Source organism: Rosa chinensis, chromosome 5, assembly GCF_002994745.2.
Source record: "Rosa chinensis cultivar Old Blush chromosome 5, RchiOBHm-V2, whole genome shotgun sequence".
NCBI lineage: Eukaryota > Viridiplantae > Streptophyta > Magnoliopsida > Rosales > Rosaceae > Rosa > Rosa chinensis.
The window spans coordinates 47122513-47135200 of NC_037092.1; the positions used below are offsets into that span (position 1 = coordinate 47122513).

A 12688-nucleotide genomic window follows, 5' to 3' on the forward strand; every position below is an offset into this window, starting at 1 on the left:
GTTTTCTATTGTTTGAAAAGTATTGAGCTTGATGTTACATTTTTGAGTCAAGCGTGACTCATTTTAGATGTATTGGTTTTTGTACCAAGAGTCACAGATGGTGAGCAGGGATTAGGAAAGCCGAAACAAGATGTTTGTAACGTTTTTAGGTCAGGTGCGACTTACTTAACGTTTGACTTTTAGACCAGATAGGGTCTAAGAAGATTACATGTCACAGATGGTGACAGGTTGCAGACGGTGACCTTGATGTTTGATTTCATAACCAGATGGGGTCTGAAGATCATGTGTCACAGATGGTGACAGGTTGCGGATGGTGATCTTAATGTTAATTATGAGACCAAACGGAGTCTGAAAACCACATGTCACAGATGGTGACAGGTTGCAGATGGTGACCAAGGCAGGAAATAGGTAATCACGTCCGTGGCCGGACGAGTGGTTACGATTTTAATAGAGCTATAGTCTGTCTGCCATTATAGATTATAGGGGTAACGGTCGAGGTTGCTGGAGACTCATAAGTATGTAGTTAAAGGAGAATTCCTTGATTATTCTTCTTTTATTGTCTAGATGAGACTTGAATTGCTTCTTGATGGTTAAGTTAGCAAATAGAACATTGTCACAGCGGTGATTTATGTTGTCCGTTAGATGGAAAGGTTGTGGAGTGTTAGAAGGAATCATGGTTGCATGGTTTTCTTTAGCTGATGTGTGTGAGTTGTTGATTGATGTTCATGGGTTACTCATACGAGCTTTCATAAGCTTACCGGGTTTTTGTTGTGTGGAAACCCGGTGCACCATTCTTTTAGTGTAGGGGTTAATCCTGCAGGTCAGGGTAATCGTGGCTGAAGCTGAGGTAGCTTGTTGGAAGCTGAACGGGTAGGAAGCAAATTTTGTTGGCTTTGCCATTGTTATGACTTCCACTAGCTATGTAGTAAGCTCTGAGGAGCATTTACGTTTTATTTTGTGATGACAATTTAATTCGTAAGTTTTGTAATATATGACTCTGTGGAGCGGGTCAATATTTGAAATTGTGGGTTTAGGGCATCAATATGTACTTGCTGTGAAGGGAAGATGTCTCCATGTATTTTGTATTGATGGCTGAACGATAGCGCATGTACAATTATGGGATTATATATCGATTTTTATTTGTGGTAAAATCAGGGGCGTGACATTTGAGGACTCATGCAGTAACTAAGAAAATTTACCACTTGACTCATGTTACTATTTTAAGGACTAATATTACTTTTTTGAGGACTCATTTTACCACTTTTAAGGCAATTGTATACATGTCATACGTTAACACATTGTACAATTTTCATACTCAGGAATAAACAGCACAAACTATTGCTTTACTGACTCGTTGACCTTTCAGTAATGTAAAAAAGATGTGAAATCAGATGCATGCAGTACACACACACACACTAAATAAATTCTAATGGAGGTGAAGAATCTTCTTGAGAAAGAAGAACAGGAATTGGAGAGAGCTAAATCTACATGCGTGTGAACCAAATTATATACTGAGCTTCTGCTGTTCTTGACTTCTTGTACTGAGTTAGTTTTCCATCATTTCCAGAGTAAATGAGTTTCAAGTTTCCTGGCCCGACTTTGATTGTATCATTTTGACTTGTTTCAGTCTTGTACACTGTACGTCTCTCTGAAGTAGTAGCCTGCAATTGTAACGTGACCTATCCATCAAAATCTAAGACATATTATGCAGGGACTAATCTTTCCTCAAACAGATGGGAATTCAGATGCATAACCTGTCTGTGTGGAGGCACTTGAGACAATGCAAGTGCTAAAACCAAGAGGCAGCACAGTTGCTGAAAATGCAAGCCAATAACCTGGAGTCACATTCGGAGCTATGACCAGCTATGCCTTAACACGGTCATTTCTTATGCCGACAGAATGACAGATGCATTAAGCAGGGGTAGAATCTGTGATTCAAGTTTCTTTCCTGTGGAGTCCTTTACAGTGACATTTTCACTGACAACCTGTAACAGGTCGAAAGTATCATTCCCTCAAAGCAATAGAACAATTATTGAAAACAAAAACATATACTTCGCCACACAGGTTAAATTACTAAATCTTTTTACTTGTACATAAAACATGCAAGTTATATGCATACGGCAAATGCATTACTCATATTTTTTGCTAAAGGACAAATTCATTGCTTATTGTTGATTTCTGAAGCACACCTGGAAACTAATAATACTTCAGGCATTGAAGACAGTAAATAATTGAATAACCGCTTTCAATTCCATCTGAAAACACTTACAATAAGGATGAGATGAGAATGTATATGTAACAGAAAATAATAACTCACAGGAATCTTTATCACATCCTCTCTTTTCCATGCCAGAGGGTTATAGACAACAATAACCTACAAAAATGGAATTAATAATTTTCACCTCTTAATCAAAATGGAATCATGGACTTCATCTGAAAATCATGGCAATGATCAATTCTCATCATTGAAATATCCTCACCAGGTCTTTCCCCTTTAAAAGATCAACTTCTAATATATATATTCAGAAGTGGGGTGGGGGATAACTAATATTCAGAAGTGGACACTGAAATAGGAACATAATTTTCACATGTTTTGATTAAGTGAAACAGCCTAAAATATGCAGGGTAAAGAGTATGTTTGCCTTGCCTGTTGAAAATTTGTTACTAGACGCTTGCAACCAGTGCTTGATCTTGAATTTATCAAGAAATTAAGTGATTCTGCAACAACCTTGTCAGCATGCAAGAGAAAATTGAATGGAAAGCTTAAATAAAAAGTAGAGAAACTAGTAAGAATATCAGGAGATATCATATTTTACCTCCTTGCAACATATTGAAAGTCGTTTTGTATAATCATCAGCTACACGCTGCCGAGATGTGCCACTAACTGCATCATGATGTTGAGAATTGCTAAAGCATCAGCCAAAGATTCCAGTTGCCTTGCTGCCTGTACATACATTGAAGCAAAAACTACCATATAATTGTGGGATTCTCCTAATTTCTTCTTTCGTTTGGTGTATTTGTAACAAATGGAATCAAATAGTGATCAAAAGCCCAAAACCACATAGATTGTACCTGAGCAGCCTTGTCGGTGGTACTTTTCATGTCATGAACTAATTATGTTAGTCTTCTATTGGTCTTTTCATGTCATGAACTAATTATGTTAGTCTTCTATTGGTCATTATAAATTATAAACACCTTATCGCAGGCATCAAGAAGGTTCTAAACTGCATTTTATTGCTATTAGGTATGGCTGTAGCTTTGCATTAGTTCATGCTACTCTGTAGTGTGCTTTTTCCTTGCTATTAGGTGTGACAATACTCGAAATCCAATTCAAGATGATGGTAGCCATTTTGCATATGCTTCACCTCTAGCCATGGGTTCGCGTCTGAGTAATCCAAATGGGGCACCTCAAGACTATATAAATTTATCATGTACATATTTCTCATCAAAGCCTATCCCGATGATTGTTAGATCAAAGGGTTATAGTTGCGCAACCCGCTCAGACAATCTCAATTATCCATCATTTCTTGCTATACATATAGAAATTTGAAAGAACCGTAACAAATGTGGGATCAGGCAGAACAACTTACAAGGCAATAGTGACAGCACCAGAAAATTCCACAGTAATAATATCACCAGAGAAGTTGATCTTTAAAACAGAAAATGAGAAAAAGTCTTTTAGTGTCACCATCAGTGAGGGGTACAAAGGGAAGAATGATAAGAAAGTTACTTATGGTGAACTTGTTTGGGTTGAAGAAAATACTGTATCGGCATGCCAATTGCCTTTTATTGCTACATTGCCAATTTTTTATGAATAGTTGATTGATAATTGCCAGTTTGGTAGGCAATTCAGCAATTGCCCTTGGTACACCCATGGATTTACTCTATGATCCTCTCCTGTCACATTCACTTTCTGCCTGCAATCCATTCCAAGTAGCACTCCACACTTTCCAGCCCACATAACTCCTTCACAACAGGCATGGTAGCTGGAACGGCCATCTGGAACATTGAAGCAGACCCATTCAGGCCTCCCCATTGAAGAAGCTGTTTTCTGGATTCTTTGATAGCAGCTCTTGCAGCGCAGTGAACTGAAACTGCTAGAAGTAATGGAGGCTCACCAGAAGCTGCACAAAAGATAAATGTTTGTTTCAAATAAGAATAAAAAGTGTTACAACTTCTTTGCAGTTGAAGAAAGAACAGAAAGGGGAAGCTCCCTGAAGGACCACAAGACTACATAATTCCAAATATCTGAGTATTTTGTTCTGACCAAACCCAAAAAACAGCTGACATCTCACACTTGCGCTTTTGCTTTCTTCCCACTTTGCAGAACCTTATGCTTCTCATAAATCAACTAATAGCCTCTCAAAATAACCTCACAAGTTTACAAGTAGCGGACAATTTAGAAGTTTTTCACTCTGGAACAAAAATTTCAGTTTCTTCACACCTACATCTATTTATACATAATTTCTATGTATATCTATTCTATGTTTGATACTTACAACTGTGCTAGGTTAGCTACTTCATTAACATGAGAACTCTGAGCAAAAATCTGAATGACATACCTTTTGAAGAGAGAACACGATTACTGTGTTGTCCACTATTTAGTATTTCGACATTGAACTGCTTGGGTATAGTGTCTATGGAAGGAATTTTATATGTCCATGTACCATTAGAAATCACCAATCCCTCAGAATTTTCCATGTATTCTTCAAGCATGAAAAACCCAATTCCTTGAACAAAAGCACCTTCGATCTGCAAGCACCAACATTAAGGAATGAAATTCTTTTGCATAAGACCTACTGCCGATTCTGCCCAGATGTCATCTAGCTATGTCTTATACATTCAACATATCACTTGTAGAGTACATAAGATCCAAGTTAAATAAAGAACTCTTTCTTTCAACTGATAACCATAGATTATTCTATTTTCTTTTACTTCTATTTTTCAATGGGTAAAATTGAACTTATTATGACAGAAGAATTAAAAGCATGTAAACATGGTATCTTTAAAAATCAGTATGTAAGCTCAGCATCGTGCTAACCTGTCCTAAATCCACAGCAGGGTTGAGACTCTGACCACAATCGTAGATAATATCTGATTGCAATATTCTAGTTTCTCCAGTCAGAAGATCTACCTCAACCTGCAACCAGATAGTTTCATTCTTATTGCTGGAAAACTTTAGGCGATACTAATTCGTATTAATAGCAATAGTATGATATTTCACTGTGACTTGCACTGGAATATTGAAGCTGCACCTATGCCCTGATGTTTGTTGAACATTCAAGGGCATAGCTACAACTAAGAGTACCCATACACAAGAATATGAGGAAGCAATAAAAAAGTTAAAGACACACTTACCTCACTCACTGCAGCACCATAGTTAAGGTATTGCACAGAAGTAAAATCAGGAACATAGAAAGAACTTGCTGATAAGTTCAAAGCTTGCAAGTATGCCTGCATTGTGACATAAGAATAAGAAAGAATGCACAGACAGCATATGTTGTTTGCAAATCTTAAAAGAAAATGCAAGTAAGAGAAAGCCCGTCATTCTGTGGCTTTCAAAAGCTACAAAGAGAAGCCACTGTGACATAGTAGTTGTACAAAGCTAAGAGAAATATGACTATGGATAAGAGCAAACTTGAAACTTCAATAAATGTCATGAAATCCAAATTTTGAGATGGGAGTGGAATCCCTTTTTGCCAGATTAGAAGCTTGGTTCGAGATACAGAGGCAGTGGTTGCCAACTGTTTGGACACCCAGGTGGTACTAATAAAGGAGCTTGACTGATCAGATCTGGATCTTAGCCTCTTAGGTTAGTGCTATGGGGCTTCCACACAGATTTGGGAGAGGGTTAAAACACAACAAGAATAAATCATATGGCAATTCTTGAAAAAATTAGGACAATTTAGAAAGGATATATGATAAACAGGATACATCTGGGACGGAGAGCTAGCACAAACAGGTATACAGCAGTACAGCACACACAGATGGATTTTTAAGGTATACGTTGTTAAGTTTTGAAGGATGCAAAAGTAAGGGGAGGGATGAGGTTGTGGAAGGACAGAATTTATGAGGTGATATGACATTTGCCGCCAACTTCTTGCAGAACTTTACCAGCATCCTCCTTCAGAAGCTGCTGTTTGCAATTGTGCTAGTTAAGGTAGCCTGTTTTGGTAGGACAACTGATAATTCCATTACCGCAAAGGTGCTGGTCAATTAACTTTTCTTGGTGAAAGAACTCATTTCAAATCTTCTAATATTCTGTCTGGTGTTGGGGGGGGGGGGGGGGGGGGGGGGGGGGAGAGAGAGCGGGGTGGTTGGAGGTTTATTTTATATTTAATTTATTTGGAGTTCCTCAGCTTGGGTGATCTGCTGTACTCGTTTAAAAATACATTTAAGCACTAGCTAAATGAACTTTAAATACATCACAAAAAAAAAAAAAATTAGAGAAAAGAAGCAACATAAATCAAATTGGAATACCTTTTCAATAAGCGTCTCCCATTTAATAGAACCCATTTGCTCCTGCAATATTTGCTTGAGAGGAGCTAGCCTCTCAACCAAAATATCACAGGATAACCTAACTGCCTGGCAACTTGACTCAGATGTAGTGCTTCCAGCAGTAAATCCTCCTTGAATTAAGCTCACTGTATCAGATTGTACCACCCGTACTTTATCCAAAAGATCTCCACTATCATCACATTGAATGGAACCAAGAGCGAAAGCAGCCATCTGTTTTACTTTTGTCCAGAGACCCTGACCCAGTTCAATCCCTCCAACTTCAACAACAACAGAACCATCGCTTAGAATGCTCACTTTCCCTGGAGTTGGTCTCAATGAAACTTCATATACTATAGGTACTCGAGAAATTCCTCTTTTCCGCCATTTATTGCATTTATTAAATTCTTTTACCATTTCAGTCCTTTGGTTAAAGCTTGAAGACATGGCCAGCTTGTCCCAAATTGAAGGTAAAGTATACTCAAGAGGTTCACCAGCATGATTCTCATAAAATAAATCAAGGCTGCAATGTGTGTGAAGATTTATATTTCTCACACAATCCACTTCCATGGAAAGGGTAGATGCTACATGTTCAATTACAGCTTCAGCAATAAATGAACCCTGCACCTCCCCAGGACCCCGCATAGCAGACCTACTTGGATTGTTAGTTTTGCATACCTTTACATCAAAAGACAGAGCACCCCAATCATACTTCTTAAGTGCACCCAGAACATTGTGTGGCATAATTGGACTTATATCTGGGGCCATCCCTGCATCGATTAATATATCAAGTTGTAAAGCTGTAATCTTCCCATCAGACTTGAATCCCACACTGTAAATTATCTTCATGGGATGCCTTCCTCCTGCCATTATCATATCAGTCTTGCGATTGACATATATCCTGACAGGGCGGTGTAATTTGTGTGCCGCTAGTGCACATGCAGTTGCGACCTAAAGTACAAGAAAGAACTTCAGTTTCCATTAGTTGGAAGGAATCATATCATCAAAAACATTCACATATGGACCAATAATTAGTTTATGATCTAATACCCCCTCTCCTCATGTTTGAGCCTCTCTCCACCACTAGAGTCCAAACACTAAAAGCTCACTAGAATAAGATTGATAGTGAACCAATTGTAGGAAAAGATTTATAGGAAATATTACCAGAAGGATGGACCAACTATTAACTTTTGAATACACTATTTGGGTTTAAGGAAAAGCATCCTTCCAAAGAAAATTCCTTATTAATTTTCTTTAAAACCTTAGCTGCATTGCTTGGAAAACAGAAGACAAGAAAACACAAAGTAGGGATGGTGCTCAAGAAGGATTTCAAAACAAAGCACCTGACAGGTGCTTTTTCAGAAAGCACTACAAAGTGCTTCAAACACAGGAAGCAGTATTAACTATTCCTGCAAAAGGCTACCAAAACACTTTTAGCACTTCTAGAAGCACTGAAAACAAGTCGTAGTATTTTATTAAAAAGAGAACATAAATAATATTGCAGCTAATACTCACAGGAATGGATTTTACGGCCTTTCCACCAAAACCCCCACCAACCCTCCTTGTAATTACACGGACATTACTTTCAGGAATGCCAAGACACTTTGCGATGACTGAGTGTAGAAACTGGGGACACTGACTTGAAGTATAAACCACTATGCAGTTGTCTTCATCTGGTACAGCAAGGGTAGTTTGTGTCTCCATGTAGAAATAGTATTGTGAACCAAGTTTGATCTGAAAGCCAGGAAAGCATAGATTTGTAAGTTAGTGAATGATTCTATGAGGTATTGAAGAGCAAGTGAATATTCTTTCTTTTATGGTCTTTTCCCTTCACCAAATAATAAACAATTTTTTATAGATAGTAAAAAGAAATTGCATAACCAGAAATCAGAGTAGAAAGAGCAGGGAAATACTGCACACAACAGTATTGGATGGAACAAAGACAAGATATTGATGACAAGTACCTCAGCAGATGTAATCTTGTGATCAGCTAAAGCCATTCCTTTTGATATGTCACCAACTTGCTTCGGGGATAAGAAGGGAGGGACCTCATAAAAACTAGACCTCTTAACAGCCTCCTCTACGGATAGTATAGGTTGCTCTATAGTTTCCATTTCATAATCAACATCCACAAAATTTGCAGCCAAATCTGCATTTTTCTGTGTATCTGCAACCTAAAAGTTTTGTTGGCCGAGTCAATTAGACATAGAGTCCTTTCAAACAGAAAGTAAAATTATTCTGGAAGTGTACGTATACATTTATATTTTTACATCCGTTTAGACATCAATCTTGCTAGATAGTAATAAAGGAAACTTAGACATACCAAAAAGGCAAGACGCTGACCAGCACATTGAGTAAGATCATCAGCAAAAAGAGGTTCGGTACCAAAAATAGTCTTAGATCCCACATTCTCCCCACCATTGGGGATATCTTTAAAAGATAAGACAGCAGAAACTCCATCTGGCTGTGGTTTAGTTTTGAATTTTATTCCCTTAACCCGTACGAAAGGCTTTGTGCTATAAATGAACGCTCCATGCAAGCAATTTGTCGGTGACGGAATGTCATCTACATACACAGCCTCACCTACAAAACATAGTACATTTGTCAACGGTGTTGAGCAAAACCCCTATGAAAATATATAAATCAAATGGTAAAGATGTTGGCTCAATCCAATTAAAACCAGTCATGGATCTGTAAACCCACTTTTTCTTGGTCAGATAATAATCAATATCTATTACAAAACAGGGGATGAGGGTCAAACCAGCTTTGGTGCCAAAAGCTTGGAGCCTAGGACAGTATGATTCTAAACAACGTGTGCTTCAACTCTCAACAAAACTGAAGGAAGGCAGCCAAGGACACTTTTTCAAATTTGATCTCAAATATGAAAATGGGGATGATTCGAGTGTGGAGGGAGGGACAAAATAATCTAACTTGTAAGTTTGTAGTTTAAATTCTTAACATGATTGATCAAGACGAACAAAAGACGATTCAATTGAACATGTCAATTTTAATTCTAATTAGTCACCAGCATGGATTACAAATGAGTTTGAGAAGTCTATAATTCCACAATCTAATCAGCTGGATAATAATGAGCAAACCATTTGGTGAGGAGATAATAGAAGTCCAACTTCATTCTCATAAAAGTATCCATGCCAGTATAACTTACATGAACGTGATGCTTGCCTTTAAACAGAGAAATAAAAAGATAGAAGCAAAAATGGGATGCTAGTAATTAGACATCCTTATAATCATGCAATCAAGCAGAGAAGACTTAATTTTGTTTGTTCTTACTTCGCGTCTTAAATGATTTAAAAACAAAATAAACACATCACCATTAGCAATGGAGAGACCATAAATAGGAGGATGCTACTAACTAGACATCCTTATCAGCTTGTGAAGAATACTAACCTGAAGCTTGGATAGCAGCTCCAGATTTTATAATTGGCTTGCCGACTGGATCATAGTCTGCACTTAAATTAAGCACTTGTTTAGCTGATGATGAAACATATGGAATCTCATCATTGCAACATTGGTTCTTATTCATCTTAGAAGTAGGGAACAATATATTCTCCAAGAAACCATCAGCAATTTCGGTGTCACTGTTAATAAAGGGGCTAAAGAACTCAAAAAGAAAACCACAAGCCAAGCTTGACCTGTAAGCAGGACTCGTAGTGCCTTCTTCAGGAACCACAGTAGCTCGAACTAACTTAATCGCTTCATACAAAACACCAGCACTCAAGGTTTTTCCGTTTAAAAAGTCCTCAACCTTTCTTGCTCTAATTGCATGTTTAGTCCCATAAGCACCAAAAGCCAGACAGCAGTGATGTACCATAAATCCAGTAGAAGTTTTACATGAAGAAACTTCAGCCAAGAAAGCAGCATTCAAATAAGGTAATGCATTTCCTAGCGGTCTGGGTGCAGCTCTATACGTTTCAAATAGCAACGTAGTATTGGATCCTGCAGAAGCTTTTGTAACTGCTTCCCAATTTGGGATTTTAACACTTAAAAGTACACTTTTGGGATCCAATGGGGCTCTTTTCAGAAAATCCTCCAACATAATAATTTCAGATCTAGAACCACTCATGATATTCACTGTTGAATCCACAGCGAGAAGTATTGTAGCAATATCTGAAGGAAAGTTCTTTCTTTGTGCCATCACCAAATTCCCTCCTATACTAGCTGTATTTCTGAGAAACCCTGAAGCAATTTTATCCATATGCCTGGCAATTCTTTCAAACACTAGCTCACCTCTTGAGATAAGTTCACCTTTGGTTTTCTTCTTTAAAGCTTCAATAACTTTAGTGATGGTTACAATTGCTCCTACATCAAGACCCGTCGGATCCATCCTAATTATTGATAGTTCAGGAACATATCTGAGATCAATGTATTTGTCATAACCTGTTAACTCCTTGTAATACCCCGTCCCTGTGTTACCAACAACCAACTTCATACTATCACCAGAATCATTTGCTTCCACCAAGCTCTTCAGCTCCTCAATAGTAGCTGGACTGTACCAACCATATCTCTTGGAATCCAAAAACGACGGCAAGGACCTGATTTCATTTTTCAAAAACTCAGGGAATGTACAAACCTCACTCTCAGGATTATAAGGAGGCAAACTATCTATCTTCGCTTGCTTACTGTCTCCCTTCCTCCAGAAGGAGTTGAACCCCAAATCCTCCATGTCAACATCAGCAGAAAAGCTCTTGCAGGCATCAGCGATGGAACGATACCCAGTACAGCGACAGAGGTTTCCTGCAACAGCCTTCTCAGCTTCAGACACAGTCAGCTTGGAGAACCCGGGAGGGGCCTCCACTCGATCGGCCTTCTTTTCAGCATTGACAAGAGCCGAAAAGAGGGAAACACACATCCCGGGAGTACAAAACCCGCATTGAGAAGCGTGGAAACCGCTGAACCTCTGGTGAATTGCATGAAAACCATCTTTACTATTCCCAAACCCTTCAGAGGTTGTAATAGAGCATAGGTTTACGCTGCAGAGTAGAGTGAGACATGAACTAACAGCAAAATCCTCCACTCTGTCAAGAACAGGATCATACTTGGACAGTAGCACAACACAAGCACCACAACCACCTGCAACCAATTCTATAGGGTTTCACAATCCAATTCTATGAAATTCCATTTCCACTGAAACCTAATTATAGAGAGAGAGAGAGAGAGAGGGAGGGAGGGAGAGAGGACCTTCGCCACAGGAGAGCTTGACGCTCTTGAAGCGAGTGTGGGAACGGAGAAACTCGACCAGAGTGGTGGAAGGATCGACAGTAGGGAGGTGAAACCTCTGGCGATTAACAGCGAAGACCAAGCTAGTTCCGGCCATTTCCGAGAGCCACCGAGTTTGAAATGAAGACGACCACTACTACACATGGCTTCAAGTCTTGAGGTTTTTGACTGGGATTTTAGTTAAAAAATTTGTCTGCCGCTATTTTGGATCTTAAGATTCGTGTGGGATACAAAAATACAATGAATACAATCAGATCAGGTCTCGATCAATTCCTTTTTCAACGGCTCTGCGCTATTCCCTTTGCCTGCCGCTTTCTAAATATGTGTCGATAGCGCTATCCACTATCCCTCGACCAAAATAATTGAGTTTCACTTTTATTTTTTGTGCAGATGTCATCCCAAAAGTCTAAAAGGTTTTTTTTTTTTTTTTTTTTTTTTAAGAAAATAGAAATTTATTATTGATTCGTACGATTACAGTCATAAATGAAGACATCCGGTATAAGACATGGAAGTCAAACTTATAGCTTGCTAGACCTGTCTGAAATTTCACAGTAACCCTATAACACCTACCTTATTAGAAATTCTACCTAAAATTCTGCATAATTACCCCTAAAAATTGACTATCCAAACCTACAAATCAAATTACACACTTCTAATAGTACAAGTCCAACCTCAAACTCCAGGAGCCTACCTGCCCCTTCCTACAATATCAACCACATCCCAACTCAATCATAAAAGGGGTTGCAGCCCATCAAATCTCAATCATGCATATACATATCATAACACACATTATAATATACATATACCATAATACACATCATAAATCAGCAATCATAACGGCCACCAGTTCATTCTCTCTTTCCCTTGGTGCCACAACAATAACCGGTCATGACTAATAGTACATCCCCTCTCTCCTGGTGTCACTAATCGATACCACTAGTCCATCCCCTCTCTC

The 12688-nt window shown here is 38.5% G+C and overlaps 1 protein-coding gene across 1 annotated transcript; it reads right to left on the bottom strand.

The window, feature by feature from the left end:
* Positions 1-3600: 3600 nt before the first annotated feature.
* On the bottom strand, positions 3601-12008 carry LOC112201986 (indole-3-acetaldehyde oxidase). The gene is made up of 10 exons (XM_024342910.2): positions 11695-12008; positions 9904-11586; positions 8819-9078; positions 8460-8669; positions 8011-8229; positions 6481-7446; positions 5359-5454; positions 5042-5140; positions 4563-4752; positions 3601-4124 (listed from the first exon to the last, which is right to left on the bottom strand). The coding sequence occupies exons 1-10, from the start codon at positions 11828-11830 to the stop codon at positions 3907-3909; spliced, it is 4077 nt and encodes a 1358-aa protein (XP_024198678.1). The 5' UTR covers positions 11831-12008; the 3' UTR covers positions 3601-3906.
* Between the last annotated feature and the right edge of the window lie 680 nt (positions 12009-12688).

Bases quoted from the DNA above. Each gene is read 5' to 3' on its own strand.
- LOC112201986 (XM_024342910.2), bottom strand. From the start codon at position 11,830: ATGGCCGGAACTAGCTTGGTCTTCGCTGTTAATCGCCAGAGGTTTCAC. The intron at 9,079-9,903 runs GTTAGTATTCTT...TATGTTTTGTAG, and splicing joins AGCTGCTATCCAAGCTTCAG to GTGAGGCTGTGTATGTAGAT. The intron at 8,230-8,459 runs GTACTTGTCATC...CCTGGCTTTCAG, and splicing joins ACAAGATTACATCTGCTGAG to ATCAAACTTGGTTCACAATA.